This window comes from Columba livia, chromosome 9, assembly GCF_036013475.1.
Source record: "Columba livia isolate bColLiv1 breed racing homer chromosome 9, bColLiv1.pat.W.v2, whole genome shotgun sequence".
NCBI classification, from domain to species: Eukaryota; Metazoa; Chordata; class Aves; order Columbiformes; family Columbidae; genus Columba; species Columba livia.
In genome coordinates, this window is record NC_088610.1 from 17980736 (window position 1) to 18003586 (window position 22851).

At 39.9% G+C, this 22851-nt stretch overlaps 1 protein-coding gene across 22 annotated transcripts in view; it reads left to right on the forward strand.

Moving 5' to 3' along the window:
• The window catches only part of DOCK10 (dedicator of cytokinesis 10), a 153080-nt gene that overhangs the window by 118848 nt on the left and 11381 nt on the right, over positions 1-22851 (forward strand). For 16 of the 22 annotated variants that reach the window (XM_065074045.1, XM_065074047.1, XM_065074049.1 and 13 more), the window contains 21 exons: positions 2155-2251; positions 3546-3590; positions 4069-4244; positions 4365-4481; positions 5486-5597; positions 6319-6440; positions 6526-6640; positions 6809-6875; positions 7610-7657; positions 8316-8417; positions 10257-10381; positions 11061-11173; positions 11817-11954; positions 12756-12938; positions 13512-13622; positions 15000-15215; positions 15921-15978; positions 16311-16409; positions 17734-17840; positions 18316-18438; positions 19122-19235. In XM_065074045.1, the coding sequence (XP_064930117.1) occupies positions 2155-2251; positions 3546-3590; positions 4069-4244; positions 4365-4481; positions 5486-5597; positions 6319-6440; positions 6526-6640; positions 6809-6875; positions 7610-7657; positions 8316-8417; positions 10257-10381; positions 11061-11173; positions 11817-11954; positions 12756-12938; positions 13512-13622; positions 15000-15215; positions 15921-15978; positions 16311-16409; positions 17734-17840; positions 18316-18438; positions 19122-19235 (2388 nt within the window). The remainder of the gene's footprint in view (positions 1-2154; positions 2252-3545; positions 3591-4068; positions 4245-4364; positions 4482-5485; positions 5598-6318; positions 6441-6525; positions 6641-6808; positions 6876-7609; positions 7658-8315; positions 8418-10256; positions 10382-11060; positions 11174-11816; positions 11955-12755; positions 12939-13511; positions 13623-14999; positions 15216-15920; positions 15979-16310; positions 16410-17733; positions 17841-18315; positions 18439-19121; positions 19236-22851) is intronic. The other 6 variants (XM_065074053.1, XM_065074068.1, XM_065074066.1 and 3 more) reach the window with 4 other exon arrangements.

The following is a 22851-nucleotide window of genomic DNA, read 5'->3' on the forward strand; positions in this document are numbered from 1 at the left end:
TATGATAGTCAGTGATATATATTTTGAACAATACATTTCAAACAGCAAGAGGTCACCAAATTATTCAGCTTGACTTTTTTACTCTTCATCCATCAGGATGAGTCACAGGCTTCCGTGACTGGGTTTCTGAGCTGCCATACTGGAGCACATAAGATGATAGATAACAGAATGTATTCAAGAGATACACTTTGAATGACTCATCTTTCCCAAAAAAAGCTTGCAAAACTTGTCTGTTAACTGTTTTCAATTATTTAGTGGTGATCTGGGCATTTGTAGGTAATGAGAGAGATTACCCCATGTCTGGTTTGGTTTTTACTAAAGCCAACTTCACACTGCTTTCACCTGATCTCTGGAACAGATGTAGGATGCAGTCTCTTGGTATTAATGAAATCTATAATTCTGTAAATAATATTATGCAATCTGAAAACTGTTTCCACATTTCAAACTTCCCTAAATACTTTCAACCATAGAAACAGATGTTTAATTTAAAAAGCCAATTAATGGCCAGTGGAAAAGCCTGAGATTAGTCGGTGTGCAGAGCAGAACGCAGGAACTCCGCGGCAGTGAGTGTGTGAGCATTGCCGGCCGCCCGCATCTCTCTAGAGCCATCGGCCAGTGTCACATGGAGCTGAGGCAGAGGTGCTGCTAGAACAGGCTTTGCAACACCCACGAAACAGAATCAGAGATTTCTGACCTCAAGGAGAGAGAGCCCTTGCATTGTTTTCTTTTTCAGTCAGACTCCTAAACAAGAGTCAGTCATTTAAGCATGCTGCCAGAATTCTTTCGGTTTGTCTTTTGCTTCTTTAGCAGGATTGTTTATTATTTATTATTGTTTATGATTAAGATGATTCTTCAATCTGACCTCTCTCTTTGGAAAATGTAACAGTGTATTTTGCTGCTTGAATAAGTTGTGGATATATCAGTCTATAACATCACTGTTTGAATTTACTGTAATTGTGAATGAAGCACCATAATTTCTGTTCCACAAGTATATCCCTCACAGTATTCCTTATTTTGACATTTAAACATTGTTTTGGGAAATATTTATTCAGAAGTTTAAATACTTCATTAGAATTCCCTTTATTGTTGTGTTCCCTCAAAATGTCACAGTTCCTCTTGGGAAATACCTTTCAGGTACTTCATTTTTTTATTTGCCATTAGACCCTGAATTGTATGTCCAGCCATATTCCTCATGAGGTATGACAGTGCAAGCAAGTGTTTCAGGGAAAATTCCTCACCATCCAGTACTCTGTAAAGTTCATGTCCCAGGTATCCTAGCCTGACAGTGGTACAATTTAATTTTAGGGACTGACAGACCTAAACACGGGGTAAATAAAAGGCCTTTAAAAGTACTTTCTAATGCTGTGGCAAATGTTTGACCTAGGTCGATGCAATGTCATATCGGTAGTCCTGAATTACAGCTTTCTGCCACTGAGAATGGTGAGCTGAGAAGATGGAAATAAGAATTTATTATCTTTATATCTCAGTGACACATCGTTTTAGGGGGTATGATACATTCTTGAGGTAGTTGCAAGGCTCCACAAAGATCATGGATTGCTTTGTGGGAGGGGCATATTAAGGAAATAATACCAAAATTATGTAATGCCAAATCCCTTGGAGCTGAAACTGACTGGAATCCATAGAGGAAGTTTTCACCACTATCAATAAATTTTGAATCTGGCCTGTGTTGGTAAAACTTTGTATTTAGTTGACCAAAAAAAAAGGGGGAAAACAAGAAAGAAAAGGAAAAAAAAAAAAAAAAAAAGCATAATAATAATTACGACAGTACCAAGTTTGTGTGAACTGGAGTACATCCTTCACTATGATTACGTGCTATAGTATACACCATCAAAAGACCCAGTGTAGCTTTAAATATACCTTAAATATTTAGCTGGGTCAAGCTTATATTTATCAGTATATCTTCAATGAAAAATCATAGTTGAGGAATCCAAAAAGCTTCTTTGTTACCCAATTAACTTGTTGCAGTCAGAGATGAAACCCAAATGTTTATTATTCATGCGGTTTGGCATAACAAGCTGTAAGTTTTCATTGTTGGGTGTGAGTATGAAATTTGAGGTAAATAGTAGCGCATCTCTGTCTTACCATTTTCCCTGTTTAAATGTGAACTGGACCATTACCTGTTGTGATTTTCAGACTTTACATCAGTTCAAATTTGACTTTCTCCAAGAAGTCTGTCACCACGAGCACTTTATCCCTCTGTGCCTGCCCATACGATCTTCAAACATTCCTGGTAAGGTGCCACCCCCAAATGGTTCCTGTACAACAGTGAATTGTCGGAAGGTTCAAAGAGCAGATAACAATTAACTCTCTCTGAAGTATCATGTCTGCACATCAGGCACAGAAGCCCTAAATGGCTTTTCAGGTGTGGTATTTAGTCAGTGTGATAAAAATAACATCATTTCAGTATGCCTGTAAATAAACGCAAGCCCTGACAGCCCAGTTGGGCGGTGGAAAGTAACTCCTTCACTGGAAGTTTTGAGGTGAATGAACTGGACTATTTGTGAGGACTAATTACTGAAGCTGCAGTAACTGTGGGAGGTGATGAGCTGAGGAAGGGGTTGAACAGGTACAGCGGGGAAAGGAGGAGGCTAGAGCAGTGATAAGGACATTGCAAAACTACCGTTTGGGAAGAGGCTTTCCTGCTGCTGTTGGGAGTGCGACTTGTCCACGTGACAGCCCCCTTCTGCGTGGGGCATCTGAACTGGACATGCAGCAGGAGTTTGGAAATGGCCATCTCTCAGATAACAGGCATTGGTACTTTAGCCTGCAGAGTATCTCTAGGACTGGCAGGCAGGTCCTGTGCAATAGCCCTTTTCTGCCAAGCACATTTACTGTCTTGGCCTTTGGCAAGCTGAACTTCACATGGTCACCACATACTGCAGTGTTTAACCTGGAGCAGTGAGGCAAGAGAGGCCCATTTCAGAATCTGTTAGTAATACCTCCTGAACTGCTTCTCAAGGCAGGAGATGCTGTGTGTAACCCATGTTTTGCAGAGAAGCACAAACAGGTTTTGCCTGTGCTCTGCCACAGGAGTGGATCCACCCTGCCTATGCCCCAAAGCCAGCAGCCACTGTGCATTCCATCCTGTGCGCTGAAATCTGTTATTTCAAACCCAGCTTCATGGCCAGTGCCCAGTACTGGGTGCTTTTCCTCTTGGTTTCAAGGGCACTGGGATTTCAGCCCTGAGCACAATTCCCAGTTCTGATAGTTTGCTGTGGACTCTGGGGAGATCACTTGAGATTTGGTCCTTTAAGATGCTGGGAGTGGAAGGTATCTTTCAGTGGAATCAGCCCTCTGTGTAGCATCTCTCAAACACTTGTCTCCTTCAGTTCTCAAAACCAAAAAGTGAGTTTGGTTCTGACATTCATAGCTCGCTTTAACAGAAGAAGCCGTTTCATTCAAATTTGAGCCAAATTTTTTAAAAAAGAGAGAGGTACAAAGCAAATATGTATTTTTGCACTTAATAAGTAAAAAAATATGCATCATTAATGCCTATTTTTGTTTTATATTTATGAAAAATTAAGACCCTGTGACGCCTTCAGAATCAACACAGGAATATCGAACATCAGGTATGACAAAAATGGCTGCATAAGAAATAAGCAGAATTATGCACCAAGAGTTTTAAGATTTACTTTGACCACTGCCACTGAAATGTGGCAAATTTTGGTAAAAATTATGTAATGTTTTCAAAAGTGGAATTAATCTGGATTGCTGTGTTTTAGAACTTCATAGCTAGAATATGGAAACAACAATTTGGACCCTGAGCCTTGAAGTGAACAGTCTTACTATGTGCAAAACATTTGAGATTCACATATGGGGATGTGTATGTAAAATGTTTCTCACTAGTAAACTGTAAAAACTGCATTACTTTGAGAAATAACAATATTAGATTAATTCATTCTAGCAAGTGAGAGAGTAGAATGGAAGAGTCAGATCAAGAAATCAAGGTTTAACAGAGAATTAAATCAATAAACGCTATTGAAAATTTGGGAAATGGAGGGTGTTATGTAAGATTAATTTAAGGATTCTTGTCTATTCTGTTCCAAGATATTCCAGAGTACACACTGACCAATGAATTTTGCCGTAAACATTTTCTAATTGGAGTTCTACTGCGGGAGGTTGGTTTTGCCTTGCAAGAAGACCAGGATATTAGGCACTTAGCTTTGGCTGTGCTTAAAAACTTAATGGCAAAACATTCATTTGATGATCGATATGCAGAACCGGTAAATAAACTTTTTCATTTGCTTGTTCATGCAGTAGCTAAGCATATATGAAACTTTCTTAGCCACTAGCATAACATCAGTTAGTTTCTTCAGAATTATATTGTATCTTTTATTTTTTAGGCAAAACAGGCACAAATAGCAAACCTGTACATGCCACTCTATGGAATGCTTTTGGACAACATGCCAAGGATTTACATGAAGGATATGTTCCTTTTTAACATCAATACTTCCAATCAGGTAATACGTGTGATCTTTCAGAACACCGAAACTGAGGTCTGACCCAGTCAATCTCGTGGGAAGAGGTCCAAGTTTATGCCGGCCACAAATTAGTTAACAAAATGCAGTTCTGGAAATGATGATTTGTTTGCACCCGCAATGTTTAATTTGGAAGGTCTCGATTTGCAGAGCACCTGCAGGGCCCCAGGAGTCTGTCCTGGCGGAGCAGAGACAGTGGGTCAGGAACAGACTCAGGACACCAGCTGTCCCAGCGCTGGAAACTCCCAGTTAGGGGTTTGCAGCCCCAGCCAGTCTAGCCAGTACCTCTGCCCTGGTGCCCGTTGCTGGGGGCTGAGGACCCCGTCCCCAGGCAAGTCCCTTGGCAAGTGGCTGGGAGACGTAAAGAAAAGCACTGATCGCCCACAGGTTCTTTGCAGGGTTACATCATGAACCCACAAGCAGTTTCACTGATACAACAAAGGGATCATGAACGCCACTGGAGGCAGAGGGAATACATACATGTAGCTGAAGTAGGGAGGGGGTACAGAAACATCATGAAACAGCTTTACCACCACAGAAAATGTCTGTGTAAACTGTGCATGTGGAGAAGCATGTTTGTTTATTTCTTAAAAGATTAGATGCATTATAATCATAGCCCTGCTTTAAAAACTAGAAACAGATTTCTGCAGGGATGTTGTGTCTTTCAGTCCTTCCAGCACACAAGCCTGTTTCATCTGATCATTGCTGACAGCAGTTAATGCTCCTTTCCCAATGCTGTGGTAGTGTTGAAGAAGCAAATACAGTCATACCTGAGCTGTCCTTTACAACTTCAATTATGGGAAAGTTTCATATTACAGGTAGCTATTTGGCATATTATCGCAAGCCTTGATCTTTTGAGGCTGTCATGTGTAAACAACTGAAAGTAGGTTTTCAAGCTCAATGTCTAAGAAAAGCCCATCAGGTATGCTGTCTTTCTCAAAGTTGATCGATTTACTGCAGTTTGTATTGTTTCTTTCCAAATACAGGGATCTAGGGATGACTTGAGCACAACTGGAGGATTTCAGAGCCAGACAGCAATGAAACATGCCAACTCTGTGGACACGTCCTTTTCCAAAGATGTTCTAAACTCTATAGCAGGTATAAATGACAGATTGTATGTGCATACAGGTAGATTTCTGTGTATCTCAAATCCATTGTGCTTTCTGCTTCGTATTCATGGAGGATATCATTAACCCGCTTTATATGATACTCAGGGAAACATGGGATGCAATGTTTCTCCTCCTTTTGGGTGTTTTTGGATGGATTTTTATTTCTTTTGTGAAGCCACTCTTGTTCCACTGCTTCACTTACTCTCCCGCTTTGGAGTGATGCCAATATTCAGGCTCTCACAAATCTCTGTGCCTGAGTTCATTCTTGTAGTCTCTGCCTGACTTAAGGATTGTGCCAGGGTTTCTCCTGAAAAGTCCTGAAGTCTCTTGGAGGCAAGTACTCTTAGTTCTTCCAGGCTTAATGGAAGGGTAGAGACACAATTTACTTTGTTCACTTCCTCCAAACCCCATTTCAAGATTCAGGAAAGTGTGTGGGCATCTTTCCACTGATTTTTGTGGCTCTAGGTTAGGCCTTACGGAATGCAACAAGCCAATTTAATGCCATGAATAACGGCAAACTGAATCATTTTACTTCAACTTGTTGCATGTTTTCAGTACTAAACATACCCATCAATAGCTTTGCTATTGAAAGTTCAAAGCACTGATGTCAGTCCAGCATGTGACTCATTTTAAGTTTTCCATTTTTCTTGTTAATTTTTGTCTCCATAAATGTTTTCGTTTAGCATGTTTGCTATGACTTTCATTTACAGCCTTTTCATCAATAGCTATCTCTGCAGCAAACCATGCTGACTCCAGAGCTTCCTTAGCAAGTCTTGAATCTAACCCAAGTACCAATGAAAAAAACAGTGAGAGAACTGACACGTGTGAAAAGGTACATATGCAAATGTTGAAAACGGTTACTAGAGCTGGAAACCTATCACTATGCTTGATGAGACCCTTTGCTGTCAATTCAACAGATCATGAGACCTTTGTCTTTAATTGGATCAACGCTTCGTTTTGACAAGTTAGATCAAGCTGAAACCAGAAGCCTTCTTATGTGTTTCCTTCATATTATGAAAACCATTTCAGAAGGTAAGAAAATGTGCACTCACTACCTAATTTACATTGTTGTAAAATATTGCGAATGCTGAATCCAAACAAACATGAAATTTGTATAATTATCAGTGTATTTTACAGGTTTTGGGTCAAGTTTAATTCCCTGTAACAGATAAGCAGTGTTATTTTAATATCTCCCTTTAGATGCACTGATTTCCTACTGGTTGCGAGCACCATTCTCAGAAATAACGGACTTCTTCAGCATTTTAGAGTAAGTCCACTTTGTGGTTGGTTGATATTATGTTAAATGATCATGTTTTAAAGTCATTGCAGTAAATAATTTCTCTTCGAGTTTGTCCACTGACTGGAACAAGCTGAGTTAGCTTATTTTGCCATTGTAGTGAGGCATTACTAATAACATCCATATCCTCCAATATGTTCATCATTTCTGTGAACAGGGGCATAATGCTTTGGGTGTTCCTCCTAAAAGAGATTTTAATAATAGTTTCCCCATTTGGAGTTGAGATTCTGTTCCTGCCTTGAGAAAAGTATTTAGGTCTCCAAAATGTGCAAACCATAAGAAAAGCCATGTTAACATAGGATTACCTGCTTTTCACATCTCCAAGGCGGTTTGCTCAATCCCATCTATGCACGGCTGCAGAATCCATGCAGGTAGCTGTTTTCAGATTTTCCTCACTTGACTCATAGGTGAAATGTGAGTTATCCAACTTCAGCTGGTGAAGAAGCAATGCTTTTGCTGCCAAGTGTTTGCCTTTGATTTTGCTTCCTCACCAAGCAGGAATCTTCAGCCATGGAGAAAGGGAACAAGGGGTGGAAACTGGTGTCACATCTTGTGCATCCCAAGGCTGGGAACTGCTGCAGTCTGTTCTGTTTGCTTGCTAGGAGGTGCATATTACCCAGGTCTCTTTGAGGCACTAGGATTCAGCATTTTTTCATAGTTAGGAAGCGATTAATAAACATAAAATGTGTTGTTTTATCTTTCAGGGTCTGTCTGCAAAATTTCAGATATCTAGGAAAACGCAATATTGTAAGGTAATTCTCTAGCTTTATACTGTATGTTACAGTATTTAAATATTACTGCATTACGTTAGGCTTAAATGAGGCTAACAGTGTATCTATCAGTTTTCTCCTGAAAGCATCAGTCAGACATGCTGAAGCCAAATGCTTAATTTTCTCTTTTATGCAAACGGTGTTGTCCTGATGTTCTGGACATCTGAGCACACACCTGGTATAAAAGATGAATTGCATGTGATGATATGATAACCGCTATTGCATTTATAACCCAAAATACGGAACCATTCTCAACAACATTTCTGTGCTTATGCCAAACAAAGGAACTTGAACACTGTATTTTCCATCCATATAGTAGAAAGAATAGTTTTAATGGGCATAGATAAATGCTCTACAGAAATGAAAAAAAGCATCTTTGCTCTCTACCCATTCTCTGAAAAAGCATGAGATCATGTTCCAGCTGTGAAATGTGAAATGCATGCTTTGTCCCATTTGATGCTTTATTTTTAATTTTATGTTAGTACTGTGAACTTGTCTATATGTGGAAAAATGAAAGGTCACTAGGTGAATCAGGACACACTCCATGGCAGGTTTTGTCAGGCCTGTGTTTATTCTTGAGAGGCATGGCAAATTCAGTGTCACATTCCATAACAGATTAACAGTTATTTTCTCTTAACAGGAAAATTGCTGCTGCTTTTAAGTTTGTTCAGGCCACCCAGAATAATGGAACCCTCAAAGGTTCAAACTCCTCTGGCCAGGCATCGGGTCTGCTCTCGCAATGGTAATGACATGTTGTGTTATTAACTCCTGTAAAACCACCATCTTTGTTATTGTCCTCCAGCTTTGTACTCTGTCACAGGGTTGACTGACTGAAAAGAGGTTGACACAACATGTAACACGTTTCAGAGCCCTCAAAGCTGTAAACTGCAAAGAATTGAGTGCCTTTAACTTCAACTTGACTTACAAGCTGTTGTTTAAAATGTTGTGTTGGAAGAATTCTTAGTTACTGTCAGTATTAAGTACTGCAGAAACAGTAGCTGTTGTTTTCAGATCAGATCCCTATCTGGAAAATAATCCACAGTTCTCCCCAGCCTGAAGGAATTCATAGGTCTGCAACCTTATACTTTTGTGGAATATTACTGCTTTAAGGGGTGAATATCTACGGAAGCGTTTACAGTATCGGGGGATTCATTTTTCCCCAATAACCCAGGGTTGTGGAGGGAAAAGTATCTAACAGCACAAAGTCAAATTTAACAGTAGGTTTGCTTGACACCCATCTTTTTACTTTCATGCTGCTAAGTATAGCAGAGTCCTACACTGTTGTGTCCACTTTGTCAGTTAGAGAATCTTTGTTTCCTAGTCTTTTTTCCCCCTCTAAACATTGCAATATTTAATCATTTTTGTGGGCTACATGGTAATTCACTGCAGGTGCAGCATATCTTTAATAATCTTTTTGATCATTTTAGGGGAAAGCGGGATCCTTTACATGTTAATAATGTAAAACTCTAGAGAGAAAACAAAATTTTGACTCTGTGAGGCTTGTGGTTATATTGAGGAGCATGAGGAGGAAGTTGCCATTCCTCCTGAGCTTGGATCATTGACTTTTCTCATTTATGGATAGCTGGAATGTGCTTACCATTTTAAGCATGTAGCTGGGAATGGAACAAAGGGGGAAAGGAAAAAGAGATGCCTTCACTGTCATACTTCTTTGTTTCTTTACTGTACAATTTTGAAGGAGCAGCACTGATTTCATTACCCTAGCTGGAAATGGCAAGCAGCCTTTGGGAGTGTGTTGGTTATTTGCATGTTTGCAGATGAACCAACACGGTGGCAATCCAGAAAGTAAAGTTGCATTTCTGTTGTCTCCAGGGTCTTCACACTTGACCCCTTCGCAGATCAGCATTTGTTGTCCAAATGGCTGTTTGTTTGTCCTGTTGTAATGCAGAGCATTTTTTGATGATGAGTTGAGAGTTAAAGTATTGCTGATAGTCAGCTCTGACTTGCACTTAAGTATAAATGTATTTCAGTTTGCTGAATTTTGAGAGATGTTAAATCTTGGTGAATTCTGTCATGGTTACAAATTCATAATCCTTTCAAAAATTATGATAAGCATTTGTATTTTAGTTCTCAGCTTCTCATTATAAATTAATGATGTGTTTGTCAGCATCAAGAAGGATTAAAAGAACACACACATACTCACACATGTATTTTTACTGCTACTGTCAGTTTGTCATCATTTTTTTCCCCTCATAGAAGCTGTATTAGTCCTTTCATGAGCAGGATACATTTTTCTTGTATTCTGGTTAACAGAACTCATTTGCGTTTCTCTTTACTCAAAGGCAGTTTTCTAAACAGCCTGCTATTTAAGTTGATGCTTTTTTTCAGTGCTTAATGAGTGGTTTGTCTCCTGTGGTCTCAAGAAATCACAACACATCTGTTTGTTTTGTCCACCTCACTGACTTTCTTCTTCATCTTTGTTTCCCTGAAAAATTTTCCTTGTTTTGTTTGCCTTAGCCTTTGAGAAGTACTGCAGAAAATTCTGACTGACATGGAAAAATTCTGTATAGGCATGATAGTTTATTCTCTGTTTATGTTTTCTAATGATACCTTTCAATTTCAGGATGCATTCTACTTCTAGTCACGATGGCCACAAGCATCACAGATCTCAAACATTACCAATAATCCGTGGCAAAAATGCACTTTCTAACCCCAAACTCTTGCAGATGATAGACAGCAGCACTGCAAGTAAGTACAAGAAAAAAAAAAGTCACTTCCCTCTGGAGTTCTATAGGTTTTGGATCAGGCTCTGTACAATTAAATCCATTGTCATGAGTGCCAGTGAAAGATAGCCTGAAGAGAAGAGCTTAAATGTAAATAGAGCTGCTGACTCTGCCTTTTTTTTCAGGAGACTAAGAAATCTGAGCTTAAATTTGGTCAGAATTCATTTAGAAACAAAATCAATTACAATAAACTGACATATTTAAATAGTCTTAATGACAAGTTTTCCCCCCTTCCCAGCATCTCTTTCAATTATGGTTACGTACCTTGCTGCCCAAGCAGGTGGACACTGGCTGAAATATTACATTTTTTAGATCTAGAACTTTTAATGACAGAAGGTTCTTTAAACAATGAGATCGAAGTCATCTATCCCACTTTCCAGTTAGATTTATCTCCTTCTTCAAGCATGAACAGAAGCAATGAAAGAATATATACTCATATCACTGGTGCAGCTGATAACAGTTGATTCAAATTCCTTCCCCTTTCATGTCCTGTGAGCAGTTTTCTTCCAAACACCCCTTCAGTTAAATGTACAGTTAGGACCCAATTTCTACTGTGTTGAGACTTAATGACCAGATTGCAGAATTAGATCATCTTTAACAACACACAGAATATTGTTTGTCATCTTGCTTTTTATATGTTGCAGGCAGCTCCAATGAAACAGACATTGTACAGTATGTCGACACGGAGGCAAACATTGCTACAGAAGTTTCCCTCACAATCCTTGACCTGTTGTGTCTTTACACTCTGAATCACCAGGTACATTTTGCTGTTTCATTTTCTGCTGGAACTGGTACAATGTGGGCTGTGTGCACACAGAAAATTTGAAATGTATGAGACAACAGGACAGGGAAATAAGATATGCCAGTCCTCAATTAAGTTATTTTATGAAGGAGTTGGTTCATAGTACCCAAACTGAATAGAAGGATATGAAAGAAGAGCATTCTGTGTATCCAGGGCTGTGTCCAGCCTTACTCTTCATGAAAACATCATGAATCTAGTAATACATCACCTTACCTAAACCATGCTGATCCCAGTAGATTTCAGAGATTTTAGACAAAAGATTTCCAAGCTGCTTATCATCTGTATCTCTGTGAGTCAGCCACTGGATCCCCTGCCTCTTTAAAAATTGCTCTATGAATATTGGCCTAGATGACTTGCTGAAGGTCTCACAGCTACAATATAGCAGGCAGCTCCTTTTAGATTTAGTGCCACCCTAGTGTATACCATCCACAAGTAGTACAGGCATAGGAAAGTACTGTCCTTGAAAAACTGCAAGTAAAAAGAGTCTGCAACAAGCTACATCTCACTAGGAACACTCCAATGCAAAGTCCAGCAGATCTTTCTTCTTTTTATTCACTTTAATAACCTGAATGTCCTGTCTTGTCTGTGAACTTTTCAGAGGCAGCTTCAGCAATCTGATTGCCAGAATGCATTGATGAAGAAAGTCTTTGACACACACATGCTCTTTTTGCAAATCAACCAGTCAGCAGCAGCTCTCAAGCACGTCTTTGCTGCCCTACGGCTGTTTGTAGGCAAGGTAACTATGGGTTGAGTCTGTTAGTCAGACCTATTAATATGTTACAGCAAGTGTAGCTTGAGGACAGTTGGGTACTTTGAAAGAGTTCTGAACTTTACCATATTAATGCTCATTCCTGACAAAGATCTTCTGATTTGTTGTTGATCAAAAGTGAGAAGTTTACAATATCTGAAAAATTAGTTCCATTTTGGAAAATGAAAGATTTACTAAGGAAGTGAAACTTGTAAAGTAAATAGAAAACTAATGTCCACATCTGTGGCACCTGGCTATGTCATCAGCTGTCATGCTTTTACCACCTGTGGAAGAAAGCTTGAAACTCTAGAAGTCCATGGTCTTCATGGCAGATACCTGGTTTGCAGAATCTCCTGCTATCCAAACCCTTGACCACTGGTAGTTCAATGACTTTGCTACTCAGAGTATTTTCTTTCTCCTGAACAGCTTTTATTGCAGTGCAGAACCGGACACATGCTGTTCCTGGTTAGCGCTTCAGCATCCCTTGCAGATAGGCCACTCTGTTCTGTGCTTGTTGTGTGCCAGCTGCTGGCTGGGCTTCCTGGAGGCCAGCTAGATTGTTGCACTGCATATGGTGTTTGTTTGAAAACCTCTGTGCAGTTTTTCCTTAATTTTCATTTGCACATGAGATTATGTTTAGCTGGTGGCTAATTTTTTCACTAAACCCCTGTGTGAATGAAAATAAGAGAGCTGGTTTTGCTGAAAGCTTGACAGAAAAATATTGACTCAGAATAACTGTACTGAGGCCTGAGAGTGGTGCTAAACCTGTTCACATGTTTTTTTCGATAGTTCCCCTCAGCGTTCTTCCAAGGACAAGCAGATCTCTGCGGCTCACTCTGCTATGAAATCCTAAAGTGCTGTAATCATAGGTCACGTTCAACTCAGACAGAGGCATCTGCTCTTCTTTATTTTTTCATGAGAAAGAACTTTGAATTTAACAAGCAGAAATCAATAGTTAGATCCCATTTACAGGTAAGTCAAGTGTGAGATCATCAATATTTAGCTGGCATGCATTGTTTTTTGTCATTTTTAATTTTATGCATTGTAGCAAAACAATTCTTTTGGAATCTTCAGACAGGCAATTCTCTGTGGCAACTTGATTTTCCTGCCAAGTCCAAAGACACTGGGCTGGATTTGCTGCTGCTCTTGGGCAGCTCAGCTCTATTCCAGGGACAGACAACAGCTGTGAATGTAGCCACACAGCCAATAAATAGCCAGATAAATGGCTATTCTTGATTCACGTGCATTGCTTACAGCAGTGAGAACATAGCTGTTGAAGGCACTACACTGAATCTGATAGTGTAGCAACCCAAACGTAAAGTCCAGTAACAATGTGCTTACACTGCAAAATGTGGGTAGTTACAAACATTGGAAAGGTTACTCACAGTCCTTGCATTTGTATGTGTTGCCATTTTAAGACAGGTATAAAAGTGCATCTCTGCTAGCCTGGTACATCGAGTCATGCTAAAAAGCATGGATTAAAAACTATTCGGAAACTTTGACTTTCTTTGTTAATTGCACCCTGTGTTTGCTCCCCCCGTACAGCTCATAAAAGCAGTGAGCCAGCTGATAGCGGATGCAGGGATTGGCGGATCTCGTTTTCAACATTCACTTGCAATTATAAATAATTTTGCTAATGGAGACAAGCAGATGAAAGTAAGAAACATTTTTTGTCAATCTCTTCATCTTGCAAAAGGTCAGCAATTTCAGAGGAGCAAGTGCTTTAGGGAATAAAATTGCGGGCTTTTAATAGACGGTGATTTTTGCATTCATGGTGTGCCTTTTTCAGGTAGCCTGAAATTCCTGAAGGTATTTGTGACTCAAAGGCATAATAATTGAAAATAATTTTTAAGACAAAAAAAGAGATATTTTAATTTGAAAATTGCATTATTTGTTATTCACTGCTGCTTTTGTTCATTTGCCTGATGTCAGACAAGATATCATGCGTTGTAACTAATGAAACACAACTGCAGTTGAAAATTTTTAGTCTACAAACTGCCCATTTAGTCTGTTCAGTAAATCTATAGCAAAAACATGTGCAACAGTTGAGTTTTGTAACAGCTTGCTAACCCCCTGAAAAAGGCACTTAGCTCTTAGATTAGTTACCATTGCTGTTATATGCATTATCTGTACTAAAAGTATTGGAAAAGGATTCCAACTTTTAATTTTTACAATTTCTGTCCAAACATTTGTTGACATGCATTTTGAATTTTACATTTTGGAGGTGATTTTCCTTCTCTGAAGGTGACTTTAGGGTATCTCCACTGAGCTTAATAATAAAGTTAGGGTAAGCAACTGGTAGGTAATTAGCATAAGTAGTTTGATGTCTTATTTAGTAAGATGCAGTTACAATTGTATTTGTTTCCAAAGTTCAGATTTGATTTCTCTGCACTATGGTCAGTCACGCTGCTTCTGTAACACACTCATCTCTGTGTGATGCAGGGGAGGGAGCACTGAATTTCATTTAATTTTTCTGAATGCTTTTGCTTTTAAACAAAAGGAATGAGGGAAAGAAAGTCTGAAAATAGAAATGTATGTCATTGGCCATCTGAAAAATAGAAACTGCAGAACTGAGTTAAATATGTTGAAAACAGCTGATAGGAGCAATACCAAGACTGTTTTAATCTTGTGCAGTGTGAGAAGGCCCAGGAGCCACCGTTGTGCTTAATTCGCTGCAGTGGGACATGCTGTGAGTGTAGTTAAGCAGGACTATCTATAGCGCCCGGGGCTGTCCATCAGCTAAAATGTACAGGAATCCAATTCTGAGCCCAGTAAGCAACCGAGGAACAAACGTCTCAGTTTTCTGACTTCAGCAGAGTGGCTGCACACAGACTGCGGTGCAGCTGGCTGATGGGGATAGCTAGTAGGTGCTATGACACAACAAGATAAAAGTCAAGGATTTGTGTGCAACATGTACATACTGTGGGACTGTAACTCTGCTTCAAAGCCTTCTGAATTAGGGAAGGGAAAGGAGGTCTTCTGCATGTGGCCCTTTGGATGGTTTTAGTGATGTATTGCTTATCTTTCCCAAAGAACGTTAATTTCCCAGCAGAGGTGAAGGATCTGACCAAACGCATCAGAACGGTTTTAATGGCCACAGCTCAGATGAAGGAGCATGAGAAGGACCCTGAGATGCTTGTGGATCTGCAGTACAGCCTAGCAAATTCATATGCCAGCACACCTGAATTACGGAGGACATGGCTTGAAAGCATGGCCAAGATTCACGCAAGAAATGGAGATTTATCAGAGGTAATGTAAATAAACGCATAGGAAATCCGTTTGTCTTTAGGCTGAGATGTTCTGATGAAAGGGGCTCTGAAAGACAACAGTAGTGACTTAAGAGAGTCTTACAGTGTCTCTCATAAACTTAAAATTAGAGGCAGGCGGTTTTGCAAAACACCCAGAGATGTGACATGCTCATTATCCCAGTCTGTCTAATTGTGACCACCTGATACATGCTTGAGCAAGACATGGAAATGTCTGCTGGGGCTGCTGTGGTCAGTGTTGCGTTAGCATCTCTGCTGCTTAACCCTCACAGCTCAGGAGGTGCAGGGTAGATGAGGTATGAGCAGTGCAGAACTTACAGAAAGGATTTTCTCCCCCACTACGGCACAGGAGAGGAGCTTTGTTCATAATGCATTGTCCTTCTCATCAAGAACTAAATGGGTATTGCAAAATTCCAGTGCATAACCCAGGAATATCGTATTAAATAAGTGATCTTAATAGTTTTCTTGAGCAAATCTATGCTTTTACCTAAGACATCTAGTGAAATTAACACTCAAGAAAGATTTAATCATTTAATCCTTCATTTTCTTATATGGTTATATTAATTTTATCTTCCCTTTTCTGCAGCATGACTTGACCGTGATGAAAATGTGTGTTCCTTATTACATGTATGCTGTACGTCATACGGTGTTCTTTAATGTATACATGTATCTTGGTTTCTCATTACAGGCTGCTATGTGCTATATTCATATTGCTGCTCTCATTGCAGAGTACCTGAAAAGGAAGGGTAAGATCAATATGTTCAAAATCAACTATGTATCTATAAACATTATTGTTGAAAATAATTTTTGCCTATCCTGCTTTTCTTCTTTATATATATCAAGTATTCTTAAAACTGCTTGAATTATTCCCAAATATTTTATTTTTAAAATATATCGGAAATGCTAGTCTTAGCACTGGAACAGTGAAAGTGTGTGTTTTGTGTAAAGAGGGTTAATTAAATGTTTAGTAAGCTAGTGCTAAAAGAGAATGCTTCACTTGTTAGTCTGTTGTAATTAAATATGCATGTATTAACACATACCAGTAGCAGTGTACTAATACCATCTTACACTATCATAGGTTACTGGAAAATGGAAAAGATTTGTACCTCACGTATGCTCCTGGAAGATGGTCAAGTCTCTGATAGTAATGTGTTACTAACAACTCACAATGGAGGAAGTGAGTGTTCTAACCATGCCTGTTTATGGGTCAAATTAACATAATTAGGAAATCAAATTTTACTGTTCTCCAGTTGATCTGGAAAACTATCTAGCAGAGCAAAAACATTTCTAGTGCATGTTGGTGGCTGTAATAGCAAGTAATGTTGGAAACATTATATGTTACTTTCATGATGCTCTTTGGCTGGGTTGATGAATTGCTCAGAATGTCGCTGGTTAAGGGCTTTTTCAGCGAGCTGCTCATCATCAGCAACAGAAAAATCCCTCTCAGGTCAATTGGTGTTTAGCATGCAAATCCACATCCAAGTCCTTGACTAGCCAAAGCTGGGAGGGCACGGGGCGGAATTAATGTGCGGTTATCCATATGTAACTTAGTATAGATAAAGATCTTTTTTAATCTGTGATGCTTATTAGAGAAATAAAGTGCAGGCTTATATTATTAAATGCTTCTATGCCAGTGGTTATTTAGTTTATGAAATGTGTATTTCAAAGTAATTCTCAGCATGAGATATTTTAGCAGTTTTCACAAAGAGCAATTTCTGGGGCCAAGGACAAATATCTGGGGAAGATAAAGCTGTTAGTTTCAGAAAGACCATGGTTCTCTGGTACATTTGGAAGTGTTTGTGGGTGAGATGAAAAATGCATCCCTTTAGAAGGAAGCTCTCTGTGAAAAGCAATATTTCAGAGATAGTTCATTAGTGGTAAAATACTTTGTTTGAATAACAGATCACAGCAGGTGGAGTGAAAAACTTGTACGTCATTTTAAACTTATGCTCAAATGAATTTCAAAACTTGACAGAGGGGAAGGAGCTCCTCTGTCTCAATTCACTTTGTGATTGTGCCTTAGTAGCGTTTTCCAGCTTTTAAATTGAACATGAACTGTGTCGAGTTCATTTTCTCCACTGGCCGGTTTACCTTTGCTGTTCAAGAGCGGCAGTAAAATCTTTGCAGGTCAGACTGTGCCTGATGTGTAATGTGCAATGCCTGTGTAAGTTGTTGTTCCTTCTGCAGCCATTGCACTAAGGCCACAGCTTAGCAAATATTAAATGTAAGCTCAGTTTGAATCCTTGTGAGCCTTTTCATCAGCTCCTTCTGCCACTGGCTGGAGCTTTCTACAAGAGAGTTCCTCAGTTAGAAGGTTAGAGAAAATATGTAATAGTCTCATAAATTCAGTCAGTTCCATTTGTGCCTCTCATCACTTGGGCTGTGAAAAATTAACTAATCCAGTCAAGTAAAATCAGCTCTGTTATAACGGCATCCAATAACGTTTTGAATTATCTGGTTATTCAGTCATTAATTGACATGGTTATGACTTGCATTTCAAGGCTTATTTTCCATGGGATGGCCTGCCTTTCTGAGCATCACCCCCAACATTAAAGAAGAAGGTGCTATGAAGGAAGATTCTGGGATGCAAGATACTCCCTATAATGAGGTCAGCGACATTAACGTTTATATACTTGTTCTATATTAACAGAGAGTGTTATTTCTAGTGGATGCTTGTGCATATTGCAACAAAATATAGTAAGAGTGTACTTCACGCAGTATTAAAAGACACACAGCTTTTGAATGAAATGTCATAGCTGTTGTACTGAACAGCAGGGTAGGTGCTTGGCTAACCAGGACATTATGTACCAGAGCTGGGTGTCAGGGCAGAGGGGAGCCCATGAAGCAAACCCATTCTTCTGAATGAGATTTCAAGTATTCAAGTGTTTTCATGTTACTGTTATTTCAGTTTTTTAAGACCTAGGTCACCAATACTGGGTTAAATATTGTATAATTGAAAAAAAATTTAAATAGAAGATGCAGAACAAAAATGAAATAGTGGGTATGTCCTTTTGCTGCATTGCTATTAAATAAATGCCACCAGCTGTTGAGTCACTGAATTATTTGTATTTGTGGAATTGCAGAATGTTCTTGTGGAGCAGCTGGAGTTGTGTGTTGAATACCTGTGGAAGTCTGAGAGATATGAGCTTATTGCTGAGGTTAACAAGCCTATCATTGCTGTTTTTGAGAAGCAAAGGGACTTCAAAGTAAGTTGGTTTCTATTTTTTTAATTATTTTGAGACAACAGTAAAGAACAAAATTTTTAGGAAAAAAAAAAAAAGTGCTATCTTTAAAAGGAATTTTTTTTTCTTTGTACTGTGTGAGTAAATGAAAAACTCCAGTACCTTACCTTCCTCTTTCCAGCATCAATACAACAATGAATTTTCAAACCAACCTGTTGTGTTAGCTGCTGGATGTGAATTTTTACGTGTGTTTTTAAACCAAGAGCACATTTGCATTGTGTTGAAGTTTAACAACTGTTGATAAATTATGTGATGTCTTTGCAATTCCAGGGCTTCTTCATGTCTTATTTGCTTGTCCATTTTAATATATAATGGATAACGAGATGATAATCTCATTTACTATTTTTTCTGGTTTTAAATATTAAAAAAAAAGGCAAAGAGAGTTATCTGTAAGCTGTACACTGAGGAAGCAGGTCCTCACATATAAACCTAGTTAAAATTTTGGTTCACTGACCCGAGAAATTGCTTTTTAGTGGTAACTGTGGATAGCATATCTTTGCATGGGGTTGGGAGCTGGCTGGAGTTACTGGCACTCTGCTCTCACCTGCACACAGGACACTTGGGTTCTCTGACCTCTTAGTAGGTCAGAGAACCCAAAGTACTTGTGCTCTCTCACTTCCCCTCACTCTTCTTGTTTCTTACTGTAGAGACTGTCTGATTTGTACTATGACATCCACCGCTCATACCTCAAGGTTGCAGAAGTAGTGAACTCTGAGAAACGCCTCTTTGGACGATATTACCGTGTTGCATTTTATGGGCAGGTGAGTCAACTTCCTTTCTTTTGTCTGCACAGATTCCCAGATTTCAGCCACATTTTTCTAATCCTGATGTATTACAGGGAAGCTAAAACAGAGAAACACTTGACAGTGAATGATTGAGTAGAAAGTGCCTCGTGGGTCATACTCCAAGGAGGCTTTTACTCAGAAGAGAGAGTACTAAGTTGCACCTCTGTAAACTGCTTCTATTCATTTAGTGGTGTAATGGAGAACAGACCTGTACATCGGCTTTAGTTCTTGACTTCATCAAGAAAAACTGAGAATGAGGCACGGCAGGTTTTCTTCAGCATAAAACATAAATAAAACCAGATAAGACACCTTTGATATATGACCCTTTCTTCAAATAGAGCTTAAAGCAGAGCAGTAGGCAGTAGATGTTTTGTTGTGTTTCTTTCCGACTCTGACTTCTGCTTTCAGGCCACCTCTGATTCTGTGCAATATACTGTAGAGTAGTTGTATTCCTTCTGCTGTGCTTCAGCATCCTCAAAGCATTATTTTGTGCTTGCTTCCACTACAAACTAGTGTAGCAATCCAGCATGTTCTTTTAAGACCTGGGTTTGGCAAGCACATGATCGCCTTTACTCTAAAATAATAAGATGTGTAAACAACAGATTGATGTGGATCATTCTGTTTGCTGATTAGATTTTAATGCAGAAATTTGCTCTTTTCTCCTTTTGATCTTATTCAAGGCTGTGGTAAGTCTAGTTCTTTTGCATGTTTTGTTTAATTTTCCTCACATGTCCTCTGTCCTCCCCTATACTGTTTCTTAACATTAACTTCCCTGTGCTCTCAATTCTTTGGTTCATGGCAGATGAAATAACATTGTTTCATTCATTGTTGCATCCTGCAAACTAATTTTTGTTTGTTCAGTTATCTGAATTACCAAGCTGTATCTGTCACTGTGTTGTGTGTGCACTGTGAGGCCCAATGCTACATCGTCTCATCTCAGTGAAAATTTTTCTCTCAGCTTCACTGGGAGTGGGATTGGACCCCTTCTTCCTCTGTTGAAAAACTCAGTGTAGCATTAATGCTGTTTGAATGCAAGCCTGCTTTCCTGGCCAGTGCAGTCTGCGGTGTACAGCAGTGGTGACCAGAGCGCTCTGGGCAGGGTGCAGCCACCTGCCTCATAACCCTCTGTAGGAGCAGGCAAATTGGGAGTTAGAGTGCAATGGCGAGTCCTTCCTCAGAACAGGGGCAGCAGGGGGGAAGTGGGACTCTTCTACTTGCACCTTCTTGCCAGGGCTCTCCCAGAGGCAGCCACTTTTAAGTGGATAATTTAACTGTAGTGATTCTGAACTGGGTCAAAATCTCTGTTACAGTGCAATGACTTTTCAGCTGCCAGTGCCAAAAGGACAGCTTCATTTAAACAGCTTTACTGCTTGAAAGCACATGACTTTTTCATAGCTGCATATTGCTCAGTCTGTTCCCTGGTGACCCCAGACACTGAGCTCTAAATGCAAACAAGCACAGCTTCCTCCTTTTGCAGAAGAGACGGTACATGGTAGAAAGTGGGACTGGTCTCCTCGCAGAAGCATAGTGACAAAAAGAGTCTTGCATCTGGGTAGGAACAACCCCAGGTTCCAGTATAAGTTGGGTAATGGCCTTTTAGAGAGCAATATAGGGGGAAGGGACCTGGGGGTCCTGGTGGACAGCAGGATGACCATGAGCCAACACTGTGCCCTTGTGGCCAGGAAGGCCAATGGCATCCTGGGGTGTATTAGAAGGGGGGTGGTCAGTAGGTCAAGAGGGGTTCTCCTCCCCCTCTACTCTGCCCTGGTGAGACCACACCAGTATCCAGTTCTGGGCCCCTCAGTTCCAGAAGGACAGGGAACTGCTGGAGAGAGTCTAGTGCAGAGCAACAAAGATGATTAAGAGAGTGGAGCATCTCCCTTATGAGGAAAGGCTGAGAGAGTTGGGTCTCTTTATCTTGGAGAAGAGGAGACTGAGAGGTGACCTCATTAATGTTTACAAATATACAAAGGGTGAGTGTCACGAGGATGGAGCCAGGCTCTTCTCAGTGACAACCAGTGGTAGGGGTAATGGGTACAAGCTGGAACACAGGAGGTTCCACATAAACATGAGAAATAACTTCTTCACAGTGAAGGTAACAGAACACTGGAACAGGCTGCTCAGGGAGGTTGTGGAGTCTCCTTCTCTGGAGACATTCAAAACCCGCCTGAACATATTCCTGTGTAACCTCATCTGGGTGTTCCTGCTCCGGCAGGACTAGATGATCTTTCAAGGTCCCTTCCAATCGCTAACATTCTGTGATTCTGTGAAAAATGTCCAGCACAGTGCAAATAATTAAAGATAGATCCTTCCTATCAGCATTACTTGTACCTCATTCACCAAGGCAATAGTCGCAGTTGTGCAGAGCTGATGAAGGAGGGCTTGCTGGTCCACAGAGCACCATGGCAGGTGTGGGAGCTACAGATGAAGCTCAACCTGGAGGGAGGGACAGAGAGAACAGTCTGTTCCCACATACCAGTTGTGCCTGCATATTTTTCTCTTTGGAAGGTTTTCTCTCTGTATTTCTGTCAGTCCCTTTTTCCTGTGTGCCACTTACTTCCATTTGGCTATGCAAGTGGAAAGTTATGAGGCCTTTTGGTCCTTCTGTTGCCAATAGTATTGCGGGCATCTGTCCCGAAGGCAGTCTCAGTGCCCAATTAATTTAAAACATTAAAAGCAATTCCTGTTTTTTGTGCCCCTGGCAGATTTTGCACACTGCCTCCCAAAAGCTAATGATTGCAGGTTTTACTAGTACTACACAGTTAAACCAGTGTAAAGCAATATGAAAGACTCTGCTTAGGCCACTACAAAGGAAATGCCACAGAAAGAAACTCGGTAGCAGGTATTGGATTCCTTTTTCAGTCTTACACATGCACTGTTCTAAAAAATACCTGTGGGTAGATACAAATGTAAGCACACACATAAAAAAGTTATTATTACACATATCTATGTTTTGTAAAATTGGAACATTGCTCTTCCTTAACTGAAACAAAAACTGCAGAGAAAGCAGATTAAAGGACAAAAGAATACTGCAGATCCTGTTTGCAGGGAGGATTTTGAGGGTTCTTAGCAGAAAACGAAAATCCGCATCTGCAAACCGCTGTTCTTTGTGCGAAAAGCAGGGACAGTATTTGGGTACTGCATTGCTGCAGGGACCCTCTGGAGGGGTGGTTTGAAAGAATGTAGTCCTTAGGGAGGATGTAGTCGGTTGTTTTCGCCAGAGAGCTTTATTTGCCGGTTCAGAGAGCTGGATCTCATGGCAGCTGCTGGTTTTCACTGCAAATTCTGTTAAGGTACTTTGGTGACAAAAACTCATTGCACCACCAAGTGGCCACACTAGCCAGTGCTTATGATTTTATCTGCAGGTGAGTGTTTTGAGAAGTCAAGATCTTTCTTGAACTGAAAAAAAAAAAATCTGTTGAACAGCTGAAAGCTCATATTGTGCTGATAAGCAAAGACATTCAAGCTTTGTTTTCAGAGCAGTGTTAGGTTAAGGCAGAGCTGAGGTTTTGTTCTCCTATCCATGCAAGAAGCTGTAGAAGTCGGAGGGCAGATTCTCATAGCAGTAAGCTGACTGCAGTTTTACATCTGA